Source organism: Lycorma delicatula, chromosome 6 (genome assembly GCF_047948215.1).
Source record: "Lycorma delicatula isolate Av1 chromosome 6, ASM4794821v1, whole genome shotgun sequence".
Lineage (NCBI taxonomy): Eukaryota > Metazoa > Arthropoda > Insecta > Hemiptera > Fulgoridae > Lycorma > Lycorma delicatula.
The window spans coordinates 100,241,728-100,267,683 of NC_134460.1; the positions used below are offsets into that span (position 1 = coordinate 100,241,728).

Genomic DNA, 25,956 nt, shown 5'->3' on the forward strand with positions numbered 1-25,956 from the left:
GAAGATTTTAATTACCGAATTGTGTCAGTGATACTTCATCTTCTTTCAGGCTAATGAATATTAAACAAATTCTAAAGATATTAAAAAAAAATCATAATTTGGTATTTCTTTAAATCTACTTGCTAATTCCTTTTTGTATAGAATTAAATTATTCATATCACTATTAATAAATAAACATTTACAAAGAATTGTGGAATTATTTTGACTAAATTAAGTAGAATAAAATGAAAAAAAAAACATATATTATTAAATTAGCTAAAATTTGATAAAGATGGTTCATTAAAGCATTTTTGGAGGAACTAGTATCAAGGCAAAAGTTTATTTTGCAATCATGTCTTGATGTTGGTGGATTCACTGAATATGCATTAAGACAAAATTAATAAAAAAGTTTAGTAACTTTATAAGCAAAAATTGTTTGCTTTTTACCTTATTATTAATATTCATATTAAATATGGTAAGCGTATTGGCTAAATCAAATTGCAATAGAGTGCAACAGACACAATACATATATAGTAAAATCTCCCCAAAACGGAATCTGACGGGGCCGAGTAAGAACCGTTTTGAAGAGGTTTCTGTCTAGCAGAGTTTTTAAAAATCGAGTTAATTTATCGTGAGGTCCTGTGCTATGAATTATAGAAATGTAAAATGAAGTTAAACAAGGACAAACATTTGGAAAAATCCGGAAATTATACTGCATGTAGAAAACATTAACCACCAATTTTCAAAAATTTTAGTAATTTTTCATTTAAAAGTTACATTTAATTAGAAGACTTAGCATAAAACACAGCATGAACTAAAGTAATTCTAAAATAATCAAGTATAGTGTTCTTTCAATAATTTACTCTTGGAACTTTCGTTTTTAATAATATTTCTAGCAGTTAACATATTTTGTCACAAATCATCACTGTCTATATGAATCGCTAATTCTTCCAGCGGTACGACCATACCCAATGCTTTTCTGAAACTGTTAATTTTTTTTTTCTGTGTCCTCCTTGTTTTGAGTTTGAGCCAAGTTTGGAGTCAAGAATATGACAGCGTATAATTAGATAAACAACAGTTACAATACTGTATTGTAATAATAATCTACTGGATTTATAATTTGCAAATCGTGGGAATGTACAATCTTTTTTTTAATTTCCTTTTTTGTCTTATGGGACAAGATTAATACATAAAATTAAAATAAAATCTATGTTTCCTTTCCGTTTCCGTATTGCAGAGTTATCCGTCTTGAAGAGATTAATTTCTATAAAAATATATCGGGACTTGAGGAACCATCATTTTGAGGAGGTTTCCATTTTTTGGAGGTTCTGTTTTGTAGAGGTTTCACTGTGTATATGTACATACTCATATCTTCAATTGTTATTAACGCAAATCACTGGAATGATGTACACCATTCAGGTACTAGACAACAAAATTTGCATATTCATCCATAATAAATTTTACAATTTTCAATAAACAATTTCAATAAATTAACAAATCATAAATAACTATGTTTTAATATAATTATAGAATTTAAACAGCTGAAGATGCACGATTCTGTGAAAATTTATCTTGAAATTATTATGGTAAGTTTAACTTATCTATTTACTAAGTTTTGGTGGTTTATATTTCATTTAATATTAAATCTTACTAGTAAAGTGATCAATATGTTAATGAATTATTTGAATTTTCAAAAAAAAAATTATTAATTAAAAAAAATATATATAAACATCATCCACAAATACTAAACTTGAGAGAAGGTGTATTTGATTGATTTAGGTATGTATATTAATCATTATAAACAAAAAAAGATGACCAAACATGAACCACTGAAAATCTCCCAAAAAAAAGAAGAATAATCCTTCAAAATTAAATAAAGTAATAGCGAACAAACAATAATTACTAAATTCCCAATAGGAAATTAATTGCTGACATACATTATTATTGCTTTTGAAAATTTATAATAATGAAATAACTTCTTTAGTAACAATTCAAAAAACCATCATGTGTAAAGGAAATATATTCAAGTAACTTTTATCTATAATTCATAACAAAATTTTATTGTTAACAGACAAAAAAATTAAATTAATAAATGTGTGATTTACTTCACAAGTCTTTTATTGTGATATGATTCTTTTGTAACATAAGTAGAAATCATGTACAAATAGATAACATTTTTTTTTTCATTTGTACATTTCTTTTTAATCATACTGATAATAGCAGTAAAAAAGTAATAAAACTTGTGATGCAGTTAGTCATTATCAGTGTTAGTAACACCATGTTATTACAGATCTGTTTCCAATTAAAACTTTTATTACATGTAGTGTTATTACTCAACTGTGAACTCACATATGCAGTTTAAATTTTAAAGTCATGTTATAAATTTTACAAATATAGTTATGTTTATTGCTATGTGTATGTAAATAATTAACAAGAGCTATTTTACGTTTAAATGCATTGCCACAAATATGTTCTCTTTCTTTAAATTTATTTTTAATTTAAATGCATTGCTTTATGCATTTCCATTAATTTAACTCTATAAAGGTTTGTCACAAATATTATTATGGCTGTTCCATATTGTTCAGTTTTATGTAATGGGAAATCTTTTACATTTTTACGATAAACATCACAAACACTCATTCTATTGAAATGAACAGTCTTTATGTGATCCCGAAGAGAGATTGCATGATTAAATAATTTTCCACAGTGTGAGCATATTTTTTGAACATTATTATGAACCCGTGCTTTATGATTTTCTATAGCACTAAAGCAAGACAAAGAGTTATCACTAACATTGCATTCAAATGTTTTATGGCCAGTATTTGCACGAATATTCTTTATGTCTTTTAAACACAATCTGTCCTTAAGTAATTTACTACAGGAATGACAAGCAGCATATATTATTATATTATCTGAATGAAGTATTTTATGATATGCCTTTTGATAAGACAGTTACAAATATTACATTTTACTTTGAAATGAACTTATAATTTATGTTTCTTAACATCTTCTTTTGACTCAAATTGACATTCCACATAAAGAACAATCTAAGCCAAGACAATGTCAAACTTCAACATTCTTATTGTATACACCATTTCTCTCAACATTTCTCATAGTTTAGTCTAAAATATATCTTTACAGCCTCTAATAATGTTTAATAATAAAACTATTATTTCTTTAGAGAATATTAATGTGTCACTATTAAAAGATTCAAATATATACAACTAAAATAACATTTAAAATGCTACCAACTTCAAACTAAGTAAATAAATCCTCACTAAATCATTAAAATTTAGTTAAATCTCAAATAGTATGCTATTCTACAACATTACATTTCTAACATGATCAAGCAATTTTTTATAACAAATTTGTTCAAAACCTTAGTAATGAATTCATTGTAGAATGGGCCAGTATATTTATAACTGTTGAAACAGAATGAAATACTTAAGGAAATATAAACAAAATAAGATTAATATCTGAACAAAATTTTATACTTTCTATTATTCCATTTTCAGAATACACAACTAATTTTCATTAAAAACAGTCTAGTTATATTTTTATGTACAAGTATACAAAATAAAAAACTACTTCATTTTTATAATAAGAATGAGAATAGTTTTGGAAGAAAATTGCATAAGTAAGACGCATTTTGTAATAGCCAAATTAAAAATAATCATTATATGTAAGATGTTTACTTATAAAATTAATCCAAATCAGCAGTTATGTGAAATTACATTATGAACCTTTTTTTTTATTATAGCCGCATTATAATGGGTTAAAAATTATTAGTATAAATATATAAAACAAATTGGTTTGGGTGTTCTGGTAAAATACAGCTTCATGTTTAACTGTTTAGCAGAAATTATAAGATAAAATCAGATATAATTAATACATTATTTTTGTAATATTCTATATGTAAGATATATTTACATTAAATAATTAATTATTAATCATAATAATATAGAACTACTTAAATACATTTAATTGTAATTCAACTATTCATTACATTGTTGGTAACACCACATTTCTTCATATGTTTATTATATGTCTGTTTCCACTTAAAAGTTTCATTACACTTAGTGCAAGTATAAGGCATTGCACCACTATGAACTCTCATATGCGTTTTTAAAACAGTTTTAAATTTAAATGTCATGTTACAAATTTTACACGTATAGTTACGTTCATCGCTGTGTATACGTAAATGATTGGCAAGAGTACCTTTACACTTAAATGCACTTCCGCAGATGTCACAAACATGATTTCTTTCTTTAAAATGCATTGCTTTATGTGTTTCCATCAATCTAAATCTTTTAAAGGTCTTTCCACAAACATTACATGTAGCTGGAGGTTGTTCCATGTGGTTTACTTTTTTGTGTAACGATAAACATTTTACACTTTTACCACATACATCACAAACACTCATGCTACTAAAATGTACAGTCCTTATATGACCTGAAAGAGATATTGCATGTTTAAATAATTTTCCGCAATGCTGACACACCTTTTGAACACTATTATGTACAAGTTTTTTATGATTTTGTTTTGCGGTAATACTAGAGAAATGTTTATTACAAACATCACATTTAAATGTTTTATCACCAGTACTTTTATGAATTCTTTTTATATGTGCTTCTACATATAAACTGTCTTTAAGTAATTTGCCACAGATGTGGCAAGCAACATATTTTATATTATCTGAATGAACTAACTGTTTATGACGTTTTATATGTCTCTTTTGAAAACGACGGTTACAAATATCACATTTTTCTTTGTAATGAACCTCATATTTATGTTTCTTAACCTCTTCCTTTGTTTCAAATGTCATCCCACATATGCTACAATCTACAACTTTAATAGTAACTTCTTTATCTAAATATGATTTCCATGAACTCCATCGTTCGGCATATGCTTTCAAACTAGGATTACTTTTCCAACCAACAGTCTCGTTCACCTTAAACATAATTATTACACCAATGTATTATAATTTCGTCATTATAATTGTTTTAATTTAATACTTATCCAACATTTTCATAAGTAACTGAAAACTACAATGTATGTTACTATTTTAATTTCTATATTTACTGATTTTTTTTTTAATATTCTGTTTTTTAGCATTCAAATCCTTCAGTAATATATATATATATATATATTCATTTAATCAATTTTAAATAAAGTTTGAATGCATGATTAATCTAATAATAATGATAGAAATTTAAATGTCTTTATAATATTAAATCTTAGTACTTTTTAAATACTTTAAAACAGAACTCCTATTAATTACATTAAAAACTGTTACAAATAGATACAATTTACACTTATGGTAAAATTATCAAAAAAACTTCAAAGTGTATATGTTCATTTCATTTGAGCCTCTCATTTTCACAAGTTACATTTCTGTTCATTTACACTTTTCAATCACAATTAGGAAGAAAATGAATGGTCCAGTTGGTATTTAAATCAATGAAGAAGCATTTCTGTACCAGCTACTAGATGTCAACTAATAAATCCAGAACAGTGGTTAAAAATTAATATCCAAGGAAGAAGGAATAAAAAATAATGAAAGATGAACAGAGGAAATAAGATAATGCATTTTAAGAGATCTATTTCTGACTGGGGTAGTTAAACATAACACCTTCAGTATATATTTTTAAGATTGTGAACAGTAAAAATTAGGATCATGACTAGTATTCTAATTTATTTCTTACTTAAGATTCAATGCAAATATTAACATTTTTTTCTTTTTTGTTAGGCTATAAGTATGGAAATCTATTGAACCCCAAAAAACCTGAATTTTTTAAAAAACAAAATTTTAACTGTTTTTTGCTATATACTTTCAAGGCTACTTTATTTCAAGCAGCTGCTCGGCTACTTGTAATCCAATTTATTAAGCAATAACCAAACCAATTTAAGGATCTTCTCAGTCTCATATAATCAGTATGGTAAACAAAAATAAAACATAATTCATATACCCAGGGTAAATTAGTTTATGTGATCTTTAACATCTGAGTTTTGTTAAAAATAAAATCCAAGACCAAGATGTAAACAATTCAAACATCTTCTGTCAATAGTATATGAACAAATTATTATAAAGCTTGGCCAGCTAAAGTTAAAAATTAGATTCTGAAGCTTTTCATTATATTTTAATGACACAACATATATTATATTAAACTAGTTTATTTTTCAAACATTTTTTGGAATAACAAAAAATATTATAAATCCATTATCAGTTTCTTTTAATCTCTTATTTATGAATGATATCTAAATATAAAGATATAAAATCTACATATATAACTGTTTAAAATAATACCAAGACTGCATTCTGGAGAAAACCACACAACTAACATCCAAAAAGTACAAAAGTATACTAATAAAACAAATTCTTTACAAATAATAGTAATTACAAAGGACTAATTAAATAAATTAATGCAATTAAAATTGTAATGCAGTTATTCATTATTGCTGCTGGTAACATCACATTTCTTTATATGTTTATTGCAGGTTTGTTTCCATTTAAAACTTTCATTACATTTATGACACATATACAACATTACTCCACTATGAACTCTCATATGTGTTATTAAAACAGTTTTATACTTAAATGCCATGTTACAAACTTTACATGTGTAGTTACGTTCATTATTGTGTACACGCAAATGACTTGCAACAGCACTTTTACTTTTAAATGCTCTGCCACAAATATCACAAACATGATCTTTTTCTTTAAAATACATTGCTTTATGAATTTCCATCAAGTTAACTCTTTTAAAAGTCTTCCCACAACACTACATGTTGCTGGAGGTTGTTCCATATGGTTTACTTTTTTGTGTAACGATAAACGTTTAACACTTTTACCACATACATCACAAACACTCATGCTACTAAAATGTACAGTCCTTATATGACCTGAAAGAAATATTGAATGTTTAAACAATTTCCCACAATATGGGCATACTTTTTGAACACTATTATTTACACGTTTTTATGATTTTCTTTTGCACTAATACTAGAGAAACTTTTATTGCAAACATCACATTCAAATGTTTTATCACCAATATTTTCATGAATTCTTTTTATATGTGCTTCTACATATAAACTATCTTTAAGTAATTTACCACAGATGTGACAGGGAACATATCTTATGTCATCCAAATGAACTAGTTGCTTATGTCGCTTTAGATGTGCTTTTTGATAACGGCGATTACAAATATCACACTTTACTTTAAAATGAACATCCAATTTATGTTTCTGAACCTCTTTTTTTTTTATCAAATGTCATTTCACATAAGCTGTACTCTATAATTCTTATAGCTGCCATATCTAAATAGGATTTATTCCATGAACTCCACCGTTCAGCGTATGCTTTCAAGCTAGGATTACTTTTCCAACTGAAGTCTTGATCACCTTCCACTGGGTTGGTCTAGTGGTTAACGCGTCTTCCCAAATCAGCTGATTTGGAAGTCGAGAGTTACAGCGTTCAAGTCCTAGTAAAGCCAGTTATTTTTACACGGATTTGAATGCTAGATTAAGGATACCGGTGTTCTTTGGTGGTTGGGTTTCAATTAACCACACATCTCAGGAATGGTCGAACTGAGAATGTACAAGACTATACATTTCATTTACACTCATACATATCATCCTCTGAAGAATTATCTAAACGGTAGTTACCGGAGGCTAAACAGGAAAAGTGAGTCTTGATCACCTTAAACATAATTATTACATCAATACATTATAATTTCTTCTTTACAATTGCTTAATTTAATACTTACCCAACATTTTTCTATAAAAATTGAAAATTACAACGTGTAAAACCTTTTCCATTTTAAAATTACTCCATCGACTAAATTTCATTTTAATTTCCACTGTTCTTTATATTTGGCATTCAGAACTTTCAGCTGAATATATTTAAAGTTCTATATCAAACTAGAAATCCATTTGGATCATATATCCAGAAAAAAAAGGATTAATAGAATATTTTAATTTCTTGTTATTCTACATTTTAATACTTTTAGAATCGAAGAGAAACAATTACTTTAAACATAATACCTATTTATTATATATTAATAAGAGATTGCAAACAAACAAATATAAAACATGTTTTTTAATCATCTGCAATTACGCAAATAAACATTTATAATGAAATTACCAATTATAATTCAAAATGAACATTTTTATTCTGTATTACATATTACATTTCATAAGAATAATAATTCTCATCAAGTTAGTTAATTCTGCATTAACACAATTGACCTTAAAAAAAAAACGGTCAGAAATTCATTCTCTTTTTACAGCAGAGAAATTAAAAAAAATTATCTTAAAAAATTATTAAATCTTAAACTTGTTCCTGAACCAGCGTGAAGTATAACACTAATTTAAATGACTCGCTTTCAAAGTACTGTAACTTCTTCCAGTAGACATTTTGGAGCTAATTAACAATTCTTTCTTCAAAGTAGAATTATTGGCACAATTCAGCCTAGGTTAAAAGGGCACCTGTTTTTAAGAGGATAGAAAATCCCTTGAATATGCAATAAATAATACTGATATATTTGATCTATCTATTCACTTAATATGTTACTTCTGTCAAGTTTTGTTCTTAACTTTATTGTTCTATAGGATTGAGATCACTTTTTATGAACTATGAGTAAAATTTGCAAGTTATAATATTGTCTTTATGTATATATTGATTTTTAAGGTGATTGGGAAAATTTGATTCTATTGTTTGTAACATCTAGAGGTATGTTTTATAATCACAAGAGAATGTATGTCTAGTCTGTTCAATTTATATATTACTTTCTTTTCTGACAGGAAAGAACTACAATAATTACAACAAAAATACTACATTTGACAGACTCATTTGCACTGCATATTTACATACATATATAAGGTCTACATAGAGGCATTATGCATAATTAAATCAACTTTTACAAATCTACAAATCACTGCTAAGAAGCAAGCTTTTTTTAATCTAAGACATTAGATTCAAAAAAGGAAATTTAAAAAAAATTTCAATGAGATGCAACTCACAAGGCTAAGTCACTTTTTTATTCACGGTTTATGGATAATATTTTAACATTCTTATCATAAACATTTCTCACCCAATAAAGTATGTGCTAAAATACTTAGTTTCAGTCTCTAACGTTAATAAAAACAAATTTATTTAACAAATATAGATGAAAGAATCAGCTATATAAAATTACAAATACATTAAAAATATTACCTACATTTCAAATTCATTATTCATCATTAAATTCATTATTTCATCATTATTCAAATTCTCTTTAAATTAATACAACTTTATAATAGCAAATCTACAAGACAAAAAAATGTTAAGTCTGCAACAGTATGCCATTCCATACCATTATATTTCTAACATGATGATCAAGCACTTTTTAAAAATATTTGCTCAAAGTATATAGGAATGGGAATTCAGTGTAAAATAGGCTAATAAATTTATAATGGTTGTAAAAGAATACAATAGTTAAAATAAGGAAACATATATAAAATAAAATTAACAACAGAACAAAAATTTATTCTTTTATATTACTATTTCAGAATACACAAGATATAATTTTCACTAAAACCACTCTAAGCATATTTTTTTATAATTTTTACCAGTATGAATAATAATGCAAAATTACTTTTTTTCTAATAATTAGAATTAGAATAATTTTGGAAATATAATTCCAAAAGTAACATCCATTCTGTAATATTCATATTAAAAATAATCTTTAACTTATAAGATATTTACTTATCAGAATAATCCTCATCAAAAGTTATTTTATTTTTATTGAAATTCAATTACAATATTTAAAAAATATATAAAAATGAATATGATTTCATAAAAATTAAACTTTTTTGTACAAGGCATTTCTTCATTGTAAACTCTCATGCTTTAAAAAAAAACAATAAATAAAAAAAGGTATTTTATGAATAAATTAAAAACAGTATTTTGTATCTCAATCACCTTATGATAACTAACAATAAATTAGAAAAATAAAGTTTAATCATTAGCATATGGTACAAAGCCTTAAAATTAAAAAAAAAACCGTTTCAGAAATTCACAATAGTTTTGATTACATTCTGCGTTACATATACATTCTTTAAAAATAAAAAAAAAAAAGATTATGATTACAATATAATCATTCATTATCACCATTGGTGACGCCACATTTCTTCACATGTTTATTATATGTTTGTTTCCACTTAAAACTTTCATCACATTTTTTACACGTATAAGGCATTGCTCCACTATGAACTCTCATATGGGTTTTTAAAACAGTTTCAAATTTAAATGTCATGTTACATATTTTACAGGTATAGTTACGTTCATCACTATGTATACGTAAATGATTTGCCAGAATACTTTTACACTTAAATGCACTTCCACAGATGTCGCAAACATGATTTCTTTCTTTGAAATGCATTGCTTTATGTATTTCCATCAATCTAACTCTTTTAAAGGTCTTCCCACAAACACTACATGTAGCTGGAGATTGTTCCATGTGGTTTACTTTTTTGTGTAATGATAAACCTTTTACACTTTTACCACATATGTCACAAATGCTCATGTTTCCAAAATGTACAGTCCTTATATGACCTGAAAGGGACATTGCATGTTTAAACAATTTCCCACAATGCTGACACACCTTTTGAACACTATTATGTACAAGTTTTTTATGATTTTCTTTTGCACTAATACTAGTGAAATGTTTATCACAGTTATCACATTTAAATGTTTTATCACCAGTGCTTTCATGAATTCTTTTTATATGTGCTTCAACATATAAACTATCTTTAAGTAATTTGCCACAGATGCGGCAAGCAACATATTTTATATTACCTGAATGAACTAACTGTTTATGACGTTTTAAATGTCTGTTTTGAAAACGACGGTTACAAAGATCACATTTTACTTTGTAATGAAACTCATATTTATGTTTCTTAACCTCTTCCTTTGTTTCAAATGTCATCCCACACATGCTACAATCTACAAATCTAATAGTCACTTCCTTATCTAAATATGATTTCCATGAACTCCACCGTTCAGCATATGCTTTCAAGCTAGGATTATTTTTCCAACTGACAGTCTCGTTCACCTTAAACATAATTATTACACCAATATATTATAATTTCGTCATTATAATTGTTTTAATATAATGTTTAAGCAATAATTTTCCAAAAAAATTACAATTAATTAAGAAATTTTAAATTAATTTTTAGAAATTAAATTTCATATTTGGGTTAGACATTTTTATTATAATTTTTCAAAAGATTAGTTTTTCCTTCACAGATCTCAAATTAATATATTTTTCCTGATATAAAATATTGTTTTAATATAATAATTACAGTACAAGTAGAACTATAATAAATAAAAGTTTTTTTAAGGCCAGTGAAAAACAATTATCTATAATTTAATAACAGATTAAAGGTTTAACAAGATAAATTATTGCCTACTTTCAGCGATGCTGATAAATTACATTTGTTACTAAACATGGTTGATTAGCTGAGTTATATGTTTACATTCTATTCACAAATATCAGTAATGAAATCCTTTTTACATTTGTTGAATAGGATCTATAGTTTTTTTTTTGGATATATGATAAAAATAAAATCCATTCTATTAATATTCATAATCAAAGTAATCATTACAATTATTTAGTATTTGTTTTTCAGAAATATGCTTGAGTGATGTCTTACTTTGATTACTCTTCCTCTGAAATTCAACACTAAAGGACCTTCAGTGCAACAGGAACATGAGTAAAAAGGAAATATAAACTGTTTATTTAGAATTCACTTCATGACCACATGCTATAAATTCCATAACTATTTAGTAGTTACAATTATCAGTTGCTACAATCATAGAAGGATTGTGGTTTTATATAAGATCAACTTAATTGAACATATAATTTCTTTAACTTAAAACTGATCAGCAAGACACCGGTATTCATTTTTGCTTGGGGTACATTCATTATTATTGACAGTAGTGTCTCAATGTAGTTTAACATATGACTTAATACATTTTTTAGATGACACTCCTGAAATCTAAAATCAACATTATATAATTCTGTATCAAAAAACTAATTATCAAAGAATTATTTCATTGAAGAAATGTCAGTTTAGCCCTTCATGATTATAATTTAATTTTTGCATACATTTTTTAGACAAAATATATTTAACAATTCCCTAGAATTTACTTTTTAATTTCTCCTACATTAACTTTCATCTGATAAATAAAAAACTTTCCATCAAATTTTGCACTTTACTGTTTTCCAGTCTGAACTTTTTCAAAGTTGGAGAACCACAGTTCTGCTATACTGATTTCTGAAGTCAACTCAAGTTGGTTGAAGATTAATTATTAAGTCTATCTCATAACCTTTAAAGAATTGATCATTTATGAATTGATAATACACTAAATCAAAAAACTTTTTAAATATTTAACTTTTTTCTCCACATTCATACCACTTTAATTAATAAATTTTTCCAGCCCCAAAAAAGCTAGCTACTTAGGCAAAATGTGTCTAATATTTAAAAAAAAAATATCTGTTTTTAATGGCACATATTTTCTTTATAAATAGATGAAAATATATTTTCAAATTTTTCACAGCTCAAAATTAATTACTGTTCAGCTCCTTCATCATTGGTGTTGCAGATAGCAGTGACTTCCTTAAAAAAAGCTTAGGAAAGAGGTTAGTGTGAAGTTGAGTGGCATACTTTATCTGAAATATTCATGTTATAGTTACCAATTGCTTTTCCATGTGGAAGGTAGACTGTTTAAAGCATATGTGAACAAGTTATGTATTTATGGAATCAATTCCTTGAACTCCTGGCTCTTGATCTGTTGTTTAATTAAAAACAGATTATGTACAGTAATCAAGGGGTGTACAAATTACAGATATATTCATGAAAACAGCTGATTCATTTGTTAAAAAAAAAAAAATGCTAAAGGGTGTTCAAACAAGCTGTACACAAGATATTCCAGTATCTGGAATATTATATAATCGATCGATCTTTCAAGTGTTGCCACTTGAATACATCAAATTTTTTTAGATATTCAGATTATTCACACAAAACTTCAAGAGAAATGGACTGTAATTTTACATTAATAGTCTTAATGAAAAAAAAAATATTCGATTTAACACACGATTTTATGTAAATGGGTGTGTATAAACTAAAGGTAAAAAAAAATTATATGTCACACTGCAGTGAGACTTAGTTATTCATAGTAGTTTCTTCACTCTTCATAGTAGTTTTCATCACTCCTTTCTAATAATGAACAGGTAATTAGGCTTTTGCTTTTCTTATTAACAAATTTTTGTAAGCCAATAATAATTTGAATTGAAAATAAAATGAAAAATATTATATAAATTTAACTTTAAAAAATATAAAACCAACAAATAAAAAATCATTAAAAATTTTTAAAAGAATAAGTAAAAATAAATAAATTCTTTAAATTTTAATGTCAATACCAAATTAAAAACAACTACATTAGCTGCAACTTACCAACCATTAATTTGGTGCTAACTTCAATGGGTGAAGTTTAAAGAATTGAATATTATATTTTTATTTTTTAGTCTGTTTTTAAAGTAAATTTTAATTCTTAAATGTTTATTTTAATATTGAACCACTTTGAATGATTCTTCATTAAAATTACAAAAATCTATAAAAAAATCTGGACTTCAACAAAAAGACTGAATTAAATTAAAAAAAACCCCAATAGTTGCAAATTAAAAAAAAAAATGGATAAAAAATATTTATCAAAAAATTAAACTTTTGAGATAATATTACTACTGAGAATTAGAAAGCTGAGGTATTCTGTGAAATCTTTTCTACATCAATCAAACCAGTCAAACCATACAATCAAACCAAGAAATTTAATATCTGTTAGAATAATGTTACCTCAGATCATGCTGCCAGATGGTTTACAGTAGTGTTACTAATGAAAGTACACATACAGTAGTACTTACAGTACTGCATATAATGAAATTACACTACTGTTTTTGTAATTACTTTTGTCTAAGTATTTGTTCAGTTGTGTATATTTCTGAGAGCATCCTCCAGGGAGACTGAATGGTTTACAATTCAACTGTATACCTCCACATATCACTAATACTGGGGAAGGGTGGGATTTTCCTTAAAGAAATCTTATTCTTTTTTCAGTCTCGGTATCTTTAGGGAAAGCAATATTTTGCATCAAACATTTAAGTTAAATAGTCAAAAATTGTTGTTCATAAATAAATACCTTTTATCTTTGATAAAAGATATATGGTTTTCAAGAAATTATGAGTGGATGCCGAATTCAGAAGGGGATGGTGTTCAAAATACTTTTTTTTGGGTTTATTTGTCATGTTCTCATTTTTGCTTATCCTTGATGTCTTCCACCATACCTGTAGTTGTAGGTTTTGGCTGCTAGACACCCACTGGATCTGATTAATGTTATAGTAATCTGTTTGAATTTCTCCAACCAGGCAGTATTTGTACTGTTCTCAGGTTCTATCTGAGAACATATCAAGTCTCTGTTTCTTGTCTGATGGCTGTGCAAAAGCTCAGTTCAAAAGTTGCTTATAGGTAAAGACAGACATCCTAATTCTTAATGTATACAATTAATGGTAACAATCAATCAAGCATCAACTTTTAAATACACATTAGCCATCCTTATTTTTTTTAATGAAAATTGACCAAATGGTAGTCAATTTAAAAGAGGTGAAGGAAGTAAAAATTAACAATAAAAACATAATAATACTGTGCTACTTATATTAAATATTAATGAAGTACAGTATTTAGATTTGTAAACTTAAATTACTATTTACAGTAATCAATATAAAAAAATTATACTACCCTTACGTACATATGAAATATATAAAATTTCTGCTTTTTCCCAAAAGCAGATCTGTAACTAAATAATTTTCAGTTAAATTTTTAAAATAATAAATATAAAATACTCTTTAAATAAGAAATATATCTAATAGTACAATACAATATCATATCATTCACAAATATTGTACGAGTATATACACAACAATCCCAGATGGAAGGAACTAGTTTAATTAAAAAAACTTATTAAAGACTCTAACTGCACTATATGCCTTTATTTCCAATAAAATAAGATTATATTAATTATTGTTATCGATTATTTGAAAAGTTTGGAAGCAGCAAACAAACAGAAAGAAAATTTATACTGGTTTTACAGAAAATAAAATCTTTTCTGTAATAAGTACCTGTTGTAATATGTAAATTATGATTGAAACAGAAGCATATTTAACTAAGAATTTTATATTATAAATACACTGATTAAATAAAGTACAGCAGAGTTAAAAATAAAATATAAGACTTTAATGTTCAGGTTATTGAGCTATTATTTCTATTTGTGATAAGTTTTATCACAAATTACAATAGTTAAAGAAATACTTTATAAAGCTAATCTGTACAAATAGTTTTATGGTAATGACAACTGTTTTAAAATAAAAAGTTAAAAAAATCTGAAAAAATTATTGGTGGAAGAACCTTATGTAACTTATAAGGTATATTCAAACTTAAACTCAAAAAATGTATTTTTATTAACAAAAATTATAATTTACAGATTCATAGTCACTATTTTTGTTTTTTCTTTTTCTTTTTGTTGATACGTGTAATATGCATATTAGATTAATGTATTTCTTCATCTTTAAAAATTTTAGTTCATAAATAAATTAATTATTTCCAGAGCATAATTTAACATGTTTGTCATATGTCTGTTTCCACTTAAATGTTTCATTACACTTATCACATTTATAAGGCTCTATATCAGAATGTACCCTATGATGTGTCTGTAAAACAGTTTTAAATTTAAAAGTTTTATGACATATTTCACATTCATATTTTCTTTCATCAGTATGCACTTCACCATGCTTATTTAAAGTTTTTTTAGTTTTAAACGTTTTCCCACAAATTTCACATGTCCAATTTCTTTCTTCAGAATGAGTATGTTGTTGATGGTATAACATACTTTTTTTACAAGAAAACATTTTACTACAAATATCACAAGGCACCGGATCACCATGTACAAATGTCATATGAGTATTTATACATTTAACTCTTTGCCCACAAATTTCACACATGTTGTAACTTATATTTGAATGTACCGCTTTTATGTGGTTTATTAAAAACCGTTCATTTTTAAAAGTTTTATTGCACTGAGTACACCGTTTTCTATCTGTTTCATCACAGTGCACATTATTCTTATGATTTCTAACATCAGATTTATTAGCAAATTTTTTATCACAAATATCACAACTAAATATTTTTAATTTAACAGAGTGGACACGTTTTACATGTTCATCTAAGTAATCTTCATTTTTCACTAATTTACCACAGATTTTACAAGCATAGTATTCTAAATCTTTGAAATGTATTAACTTTTTGTGTCTACGAAGATTACGAAAATTTTGAAAAGTCTTGTTACATATTTCACATGATTTACTTTTATGACCTGATTTATGTTTTCTATATAATGAATATGTATCCAACATGATTCCACAAATTTCACAAACTCTTGTTTTCTTTGTCAATTTATCATTATGTTTCAATTTATGAATACTTTTGTGTTTTTTATATAATGATAGAGTTTTTAAAACAATACCGCATATCTCACAGACTTTTTTCTTGTTAATAATCTTCTTCTTAATACTGTTGTTGTTGTTAATATTATCATCATTATCATCATCATCATTACTCTTTTTCAAAAGCAAATCTACCAGTATAGCGCTTTTAGGTGGTGTAGAAGTTTTTGTAATATATCCTTTTGAAGCTCCTTGCCCATTATCGCTTGCATTATTGCTTGTATTTGGAATCTCCATCACCTTAAACATATTTACCATATTAAATATTATTTTTTTTAAATCACTATAAAACTTTTCTAAAAAAAAAGTAAGTTAACTGCCACAAAATTGTTTGCAAATAAAAAGTAAAACTGAATTGTTTTTAAACTTTCTGGTAGATGAATAAAATTTTTATTTTAATTTATTTATACTGTATATTCACAATCACTGTATAATATTTATTCCATAGAAAAAATCATTAAAATTTCTTATAAAAAATGCTTTTAAATTCTTCATGTAAATAATAAATTATGTTGTAAGGATTCAAATGCATTTATCATGTTAACGTATAACTTTTTAACATATATCATAATAGAGTTATATTCTGGAAGAAAAAAAGTAAAAGGTAAACAATTCTAAAACTTTAAAAGAAACCAGAATGACAGCAAATGAAGAAACTAACATAAGGGAAACATATAACCTTGGAAATAGTTTTGATTTTTACTATTCAATTGTATCGAATTCAGTATGTGGTTCACAAGTAGCTATAAATTAATATTAAAAAATACATTCAAATAAAGAATAAATGTGGAAATTTTTTAAAACAGAGTTTTTGTAGTATTTTACAGTATTGTATTTAACTGATTTATTTATAATATAATTTATCATGTAATTAAAATTTTAAGATAAGACTTTAAAATGTATATTAGAGCCCAGTTAAATTGAAAGCAAGTTAAACAAAAGATGTTTACTCTTATTCATTACAATACATTTATATGACTTTCTGATAATGTATTGAGAACTGATTGAACTAATAAGCTGATGTGCAAAAATTATCATTTTGTTATTATTAGTGACCTTTCTTTTGTAATCTGTTAAATCTAAACATATTTAAATTAGTTAATCATCGTTAGTGAGTAATAAACTAGACAGAATATGAAAAGAAATATTAACTGATAAGTGATTACTCACCAGAACTACACATTATGTTTATTAAATTTCACTTTAAAATTTAAGCGGGCAGTATCATAAATTTGTTACTTATACCGTGCTAGAAGCTGCTTGCTAAAAAATTTAATTTTGTTTTTTATTGAGATATTAAATTGAAAAATAAAAATATTTTAAATAACTTTCACTATTTCTGCTACTGTTTATAATGAAACTTTAATATATATTATAAAATTTTAATATAAATAAACAGTATGGGATTAAATGAGAATAGCAAATAAATAAAGTTATACATACAAAAAGTGGCACTAAAATTAAATGAACTAAAGAAAGATTGCAAAACAAAATTATTCACAATGGGAAATAAATGGCCATTATACTCTGTAGAAACAAGTTTAGCTAGTAATCAATTTTATGTTTAAACAGAAGTAGTGAAATGGTAGAAGATGAGATTACTTATTTGCATCTCATTTTTTAGAAAAGAGTATTGATTATTTGAAAATATCTCTGGAAGGTTTGGACTCTAGAAGATCTTGGAAAAGTAAATACTAAGAATTATGCTAATTAACAAGTATTTAATGTATAGAAAAATTATGTTTAACAATTTACTTCTAAGTTATCTGTAATGAGATGTGGTAATTCATCTTAGTAAAAACTATATGACAATAATATACATAATTTTCTTTACATAAGCCATAATGAATACTACAGAAGAAAACTAATTATGAGAATTTTAATAGTAGTTGTAGTTCAAGAGAGCTTTTTAATCACCAGTTGTGGAAAATGAGTAGTTTACTTTTAAAAAATATTTAATGAAATATAATATTTCAATAACTAATTAAAAAAACAATTAATTAAAAAAATAATGTGGCATCGTTATGTCTAACTCATAAATTTTTAGTATTAATTGCAAGGAATCAAAACATCCTAAAAATGTAAGCATTCAAGAAAACTGGGCAACAAATTATTTATATTTAATTTTAATGATCTATGATTGGTTTATTAAATGTGGCTTCAGTCACTGGCATTTCAAACTTACTTTACATCTTTTAGTTTTTTTGGTTTCAATTATCTAGATAGTGCAGGTACAATGGAATAATTAGAGTGTAAGAGTAATTCTGTTTTTACTGAATAATTATGGTAAAGGACTTCATTTTACAACATAATTATTGATAATCATTAATCATTCAAATTTGTCTTTTCCCTCTTCTGAGAGCTGTTTTTACTCCACAATTTAATGCCTCTTACATTTTTTTAAAAATAAATAAATTATTAAATGTATTTCTATCAACATTGATGTTGAACTTAAACTGTTTATGTATCAATTTAAAGTAAAAAAAAGAAGCTTTTTCTTTACTTTTACAAAGCCCTCCAAACAGTAACTTTTTTAGAATTTTAATGGATGATCTGCTTGAGGGTTATCTTTCCAAAAACATAATTAAAAAATGCCATACTATAGAAAATCTATGAAAAATCTGCAACTGGTGTAATATTAGAAATCTTCAATAACTGTAGATTTATTAGATACAATTTATTTTACACAATTTCTGATGTTCAAATAAATTATTAATTCCTGTAATTATTGTTTGGGGATTAGGTAAAATAAAAAAGTAATTATAGATAAATTAATATTACTTAGTTATTAAAATTGTTTTAGCTAGAATATTATACAAACCTCAGAGAACATCTGAGATGTATTCATGCAATAAGGATAATAGATAAATATGCTTTCAATAAATTGTAGGATGACAAAATTTTAAATTCCTTTCTTCTTGAAGAAGAAGAAGTAGTAGAAGAGAGAAAAAGAAAGTGAAGAAGAAGTAGAATGAAGTTAATAGATAAGGTGGAGAACAGAAACTTCAATGAGAACGATGGAGAAGGCTTGCGATTGAAATGAATGGAAACAGCAGTGGCATAAGGGATCAGCCACCAGGCAGAATACTAGATATGATGAAAGTTTTAAATAAAAGTGATATTACTAAAAATGCAGTCAAACAATGGATCTCTAGAGAAATAATCTCAAATGCAGAAGAACTCAACCCTTAACTAAATTGTACAAGTTCATTGATAAGTTGAATACAGATCATGTACCACTAGCAAACTTTTAGGTAGATGATTACTTTTTAACCAGACATGACAAACTCAGGAACCATTTAAAAAGGATAGGTTTTATTTCTGGAATGTTAGGTGCTCCAAAACCAAGGAAAATAATTCTTTTTAAAATATGCTATAATCTGAGCATAGGTTCTGCTTTGGTAAGTCATGTTCTGAATATTGTAAAACTAGGCGAGAGAAATCAGAAGTATAATACATTTAAAGCATTTTAAGATGAGTTTTTTGGAGCTTAACCTGCTCAGCTAAATTGTAATCTAATAAATGTTTGCACTGAAGTTAAAATTATTACTGGAGTGTAAATGCAATAATTAATTTTGTTCAGCTGAACTAAGTCTGGATGTAAGCAATTATATATATATATATATAAAGTTGTAATGCTTTTCAAAATTACTTCGAGTATGAGAATAATTGTTATTCACAAACAGAAAGCTTACCAATAGGGTCATGTATATCTGCTATTACGTATGAAATATTTATACAACATTTTGAAAATAAAACAGTTCATGGCATATTAAATACACACCAGATATTATTATGAATAAGATATACAGATGATATTTGTGTCATAAATAACCCAACTATAAATAACAAGCATTTGATCATTTTAAATAAACGTAACAATTACAATAAGAATTTAAAATTTACATACAAAATAGAAAATAACAGAAAAATACATGTTTTAAATATTGAAATTGAAATAAACACAAACAATAGAAACATCAGTTTATAAAAATTCACACAAATAATATTACAATATATTTAAATTCTATCCACCCATGGTCACAAAAAACTTAATACAAATAAAGATATGATATTTAGAGCTATTCATTATACAAAAAAAAACAAAAACAAAAAACAATGAAAATAAACTTAAAAATAAATAAATGAAATAAAAGGAATATTTTAATGGTGAAATTATTAAAAAAAAAAAAAAAAAATTATAATTACTACACTACAACAGCAAAAAATAACTCAAAGATTAATAATAATAGTTTATACCTAAAATACAATTACACATAAAATAATAGAAAATATTATCAACGTATATGATAAAATAAACAAAAAAAGCATAAGGCCTAAACCAAATAATCATATTATAAAATAACAATATTAAAAATAATAGAGAGATATTATGAGGTGTATATAAGAATAAATGCAACGAATGTAATAGTATTTATATTGGTAAAACCAATAGATCATTTAAAAAACGATTTACAGAACATTATACAGCAGACAAAATCAAAAAAAGAGGTATATCTAATGTCGCTGACATTAGACCACTTGCTAGAATGCAAGCATAGTACTACTGATTGCAATAATAATTTAGAGATTTTGGAGGTAATAATGATAAAAAAATGAATATACTTAAAAAATATTACATGATAAATGTAAACAAAAATAACAAAATGATGAATCACCAGATCACATACAAAGATGATAATTTAATTAAAAATACTATCTAACAGTTTGTAATAATGACAATAGAACAAAAAATTCTGTTTTAAATATTATATCACTCTAGTACTGGAAAGCAGAATTTGCACATATGTTCATAATAAATTTCAAAAATCTTTTAAAACAGAAAACAATTTCAATAAATTGACAACTATAAAATGAATATGTTTTAATGTTATAGAATTCAATACCAACTGAAGATGCTGGGTCCTACAAAAATTGATAATTGGAAATTAATGTGGTTAAGTTTAATTTATCTAATTACTGTGTTGTGGTGGTTTATACTTTATATAATATTTTATATACATATACACACAATTTTTCTCACCCAGAATGATTGCACAGTCAAACTTCAAATTTTAATTTTAATAGAAATATAAATCAGCAACAAAATTTTAGAAAACATTATTATTTTAACACTCGGTTACATTATTCACATAAATACAATTACTATTAAAAAATGATGGTAGTCTTAAATTTAAGATATACAGTTCAATGAAGGTTGTGTTTTTTAAACTTGTAAAAGGTTTTTTTTTAATAATTAAATTTTATTCAATTTAATTTTCCTTGAGAAGAATTATTACATAAGTGTCCCCTATACAGAATAGAAAGCGACAGGTGCTAAAAATATCCTACAGGCATAAAAATGTATAAATATATATTACAGCACTCATCTTATTAATGAAGAATGTGACTAATATAATACATCTTATTAGATTTACAGATCTCAAGAACGTTTTTGAAAGATAATTTCTAAGAGAAAGCATAAAAAACAATTACTTAAGAATTTTCAAGAGCATTATCTGAACATTTACTGTAATGTTTATCAAAGCTATGCTTCCACTTAAATGAATCACCACAAATGTTACAAGAATAAGGTCTGCAATCATTATGTACACGTTTATGTGTTCTTAAAGATGCAAAAAATTTAAAAGTTTTATTACATATTTCACATTTGTGTTTTTTTTCATCACTGTGAACTAAAAGGTGGTTTTTAAACACACTATTAGTTTTAAAAGAAGCTCCACAAATATTGCATACATGATTTCTTTCTACCTTATGAACATATTTTTTATGAGCTTTTAATCGTCTGTTACATTTAAATGATTTTCCACAAACATCACACATTACACTTTTATCTGCATTTTCTGAATGTAAGGCTTCCATATGACGACCTACATATCTGACAAATATACCACAAATATTACACAACTGATAAGTGTTATTTGAATGAACTCTTTTCATATGTAAATCTAATGATAATTGTCTATTAAAGATTTTTCCACACACTTTACATGATGCTGCACTGCTTTCACCATGAACTATTTGTATGTGCTTCTTAAGGTACCACTTTTTAGAAAAATTTTTATTACAATTGCAACAGCTGAATTTTTTTACTTTCTCTGTATGTAATGAAATCATATGATCTTTAAGCATTTGTTCACCTTTTAATAATTTACCACAAATATTACAACTACGATAATCTTGATCAATTGAATGAACATTATTGAAATGTTTACGAAGTAAACATAATTTTGAAAATGTTTTATCACAAATTGTACAAGTACGGTTAACATGAGCAGCTTTATGTTTTCTGTATAATTTATATGAATCGAATGATAATTCACAAATTTCACAAATCCTTTCCTTTGATGTATTAAAATTCTTTATTTTAACTTCAACCGTCATTTTTTTATCAATAACTGAAGAACTATCAATAATATTTCCTTGAGTTCCATCTGATTTCATTGAGTTCACCTTAAACATACCCGAAACATTAAAAATTACTTTCAATATTTAACATCAATTTAAAATTTTTTTTCAGTGTATTTAATACCCCTCTTAAAAAAATGTAATAATGTACATATAGACACAAAAATATGATTTAATATGTCTACAATGTGATATACAATTATTAAAAAATAAAAAAATAAACACCTACTGTACAAGAAATATAAGAAATGTAAACACAAAATTAAGCAAACATTTTCAATAATAATTAAATTAGACCTAGTTAACAGCACTAAATAATTGGGCTAATTAAAAATAATTTATTTTCAATTCCACACTTCTTTGAATCATTCAAAATATTTTTAAGTATTATCTTAAACAAAGTATTAAAATAATTTAATAAAATTTATTGAATAATCAAAATAATACTCATAAAACTGAAATTTTATGTATAATAATAAATGTTACTTGATGAAATCAAGATTTCTCATCAATTTTTTTCTTATTTATTATACATATTAAGAGTAAGAAAAAAAACTGTTTCAAGTTAAACTTTAACATCAAACGATTTTAGATGTAACAAAGATGTATAATACTACCCAAACAAGCAAATATAAAGGGTAAAAATGCATGCAGATATCAATGTCAAATATAAAAATCTACCACATTTACTGCAGAGAACAAATATATTTAAAATATTACTTACAACTTCGGCAGGTTTGAAAAAAATAAATTTTCTTTAAAAAAACTAAAAGTAAAGTTTTTAATTATTGAGAATGAAAAACAAAGGAATTTGCAGTTTTTATTAGGTTCCTATATTACACTGACTTGATACACACAATTACACTGTTAATGTCCTAAACTTGGGTGAAATATTTTACAACAGATGGAGCACTGTGTATTATTACTAATAGCTTTAAATAAAACTTAATTTTTATGATAATTTTTACTTCCTTGTATGAAGGAAAGGAAGTATTGTAATTGCGAAAAATGTCAGATTTCAATGGAAATATCCATTTTGACTAGTTTCAACGTGACATCTTTCTTTCTTTTTCCTGTTTAATCTCCGGTAACTACCGTTTAGATAATTCTTCAGAGGATGAATGAGGATGATATGTATGAGTGTAAATGAAGTGTATAGTCTTGTACATTCTCAGTTCGACCGTTCCTGAGATGTGTGGTTAATTGAAACCCAACCACCAAAGAACACCGGTATCCACGATCTAGTATTCAAATCCGTGTAAAAATAACTGGCTTTAACGCTGTAACTCTCGACTTCCAAATCAGCTGATTTGCGAAGACGCGTTAACCACTAGACCAATCCGGTGGGTTTTGCAGTGTGACATCTACATACGTACAAATGTACCTCTCATAATTCAAAAATAATTAGCTATAGAATGTTGACATTTTAGATTTAAGACTGTTGCAACATCTAGTTGTACATCTCCCCTTTTGATTCCAATTGACTTGACCAAAAATGTCCAAAAAAAGCCCACAATCCAAATAATTTGGATTTTGGACTTTTTCTTAAGTACAGTAAAAGCCCTCATTGAGAGCTTTTCAACAATATATCATAAGTGGTACTTATTTTCATTGATTCTAGGGTTATAGCCAAATAACATTTTAATTAATGAAATATTTGGTCTTACAAGGGGAAGGCACATCAGTTCAAATCTGATTCTATTCCTTTTTTTAACTTTATTTTTTAATCTAAATATACTGATTTATTAATAATTATTAATCTCCAATTGTAAAAAAAAATTACAATAAGTAATAATTCAATGATAAGAATAAAATAATATATGAAACAAAACAGAAGTTATTAATGAAATAAAATTTTATGTACTTGTTATTTTTTAAAAAAATGTGTATTTATGTAATTTAATAGGCGTACAAGGAAATTATGTGGTGTCCACATCAGATTTTTTAATAATATTATGTTGCATTTATTATAGTGCTAAAACTGCTTAATAGATTAATGTAAAAACAAAACAAATAAAAGGCTTTATTTTATACTATCAACCTAAATATACCATCTTCATATCTATAAAACAACTTTACATATATTTCACTACATTTTATAATAAAAAAAATATTCACACCTTTACTGTTATAACATGCAAATATTGATATTTACAGATAAATGACATCGTTCTTTTGACAGAAACCATAAATTAGTTAAAAAAATTCTGAATGGCTAAGATTCATTCCATTATAATTGAGAGAAACTTGATTTAAAATAAATAAAACAATGTTAATGAGATGTTATACAAAAATGGGTAATAAGAATTAAGTATTGATAGGGAAGCAAAATTTAACAGAAATTTCAAAAAAAATTCTTACATATATAGGTAAATTATAAAAGGAAAATGTAGTAAGGTAGAGAGGAAAAAACTGGTAAAGTAAAGGAAATATTCCATACAAAAAAATTCTGCTACTATCAAATATGGATCTAAAAATTAAAAAAGGATATATGTGAAATGTAGTACTTAGAGGTAGCAAAAACTGTTCAATAGGAAAAACAGAAAGGAAAATCATAAATGCTTTTTAAATGTGCTATGATTAGAAGGTGTTGAAAATAGGTGAGATAACAAAGTACAAAATAAAGAGGGCTTAAAATGAATTACTGAGAGTAGAAATACATAAAATAAGTAATTGAGGATATAGGATGTAGTAATTATGGTGAGGTTAAAAGATTGGTAAAGAATACAGAGAGATGAAGAATGGTATCAAACCAATCAAATGACTAATGTAAAAAAAAACAAAAAAAAACAGTGTACATCACTGAAAATACCACTTACATATTACATAGAAAGTACAAATTACACTCATAAAAATGTATTATCTTACACTTCTTAAGTATCTTTGAAATTGATAGGTTTAGAAAATAACTTAAATTATCAGACAATTTGAAAATACAAGTTTAAGGATCTTCTGC

General features: G+C 25.6%; 1 protein-coding gene across 4 annotated transcripts in view; it reads right to left on the reverse strand.

The window, feature by feature from the left end:
• Positions 1–25,956, reverse strand: part of LOC142326076 (uncharacterized) — a 291,623-nt gene that overhangs the window by 24,833 nt on the left and 240,834 nt on the right. The window contains exon 5 of one of the 4 annotated variants that reach the window (XM_075368212.1): positions 9,580–11,072. The exons of 2 other annotated variants lie outside the window; for them this stretch is intronic. In XM_075368212.1, the coding sequence (XP_075224327.1) occupies positions 10,116–11,072 (957 nt within the window). In that variant the 3' untranslated portion in view covers positions 9,580–10,115. Of the gene's footprint in view, positions 1–9,579; positions 11,073–15,472; positions 16,812–25,956 lie in introns of those variants that run through there. One more of the 4 variants, XM_075368206.1, reaches the window with a different exon arrangement.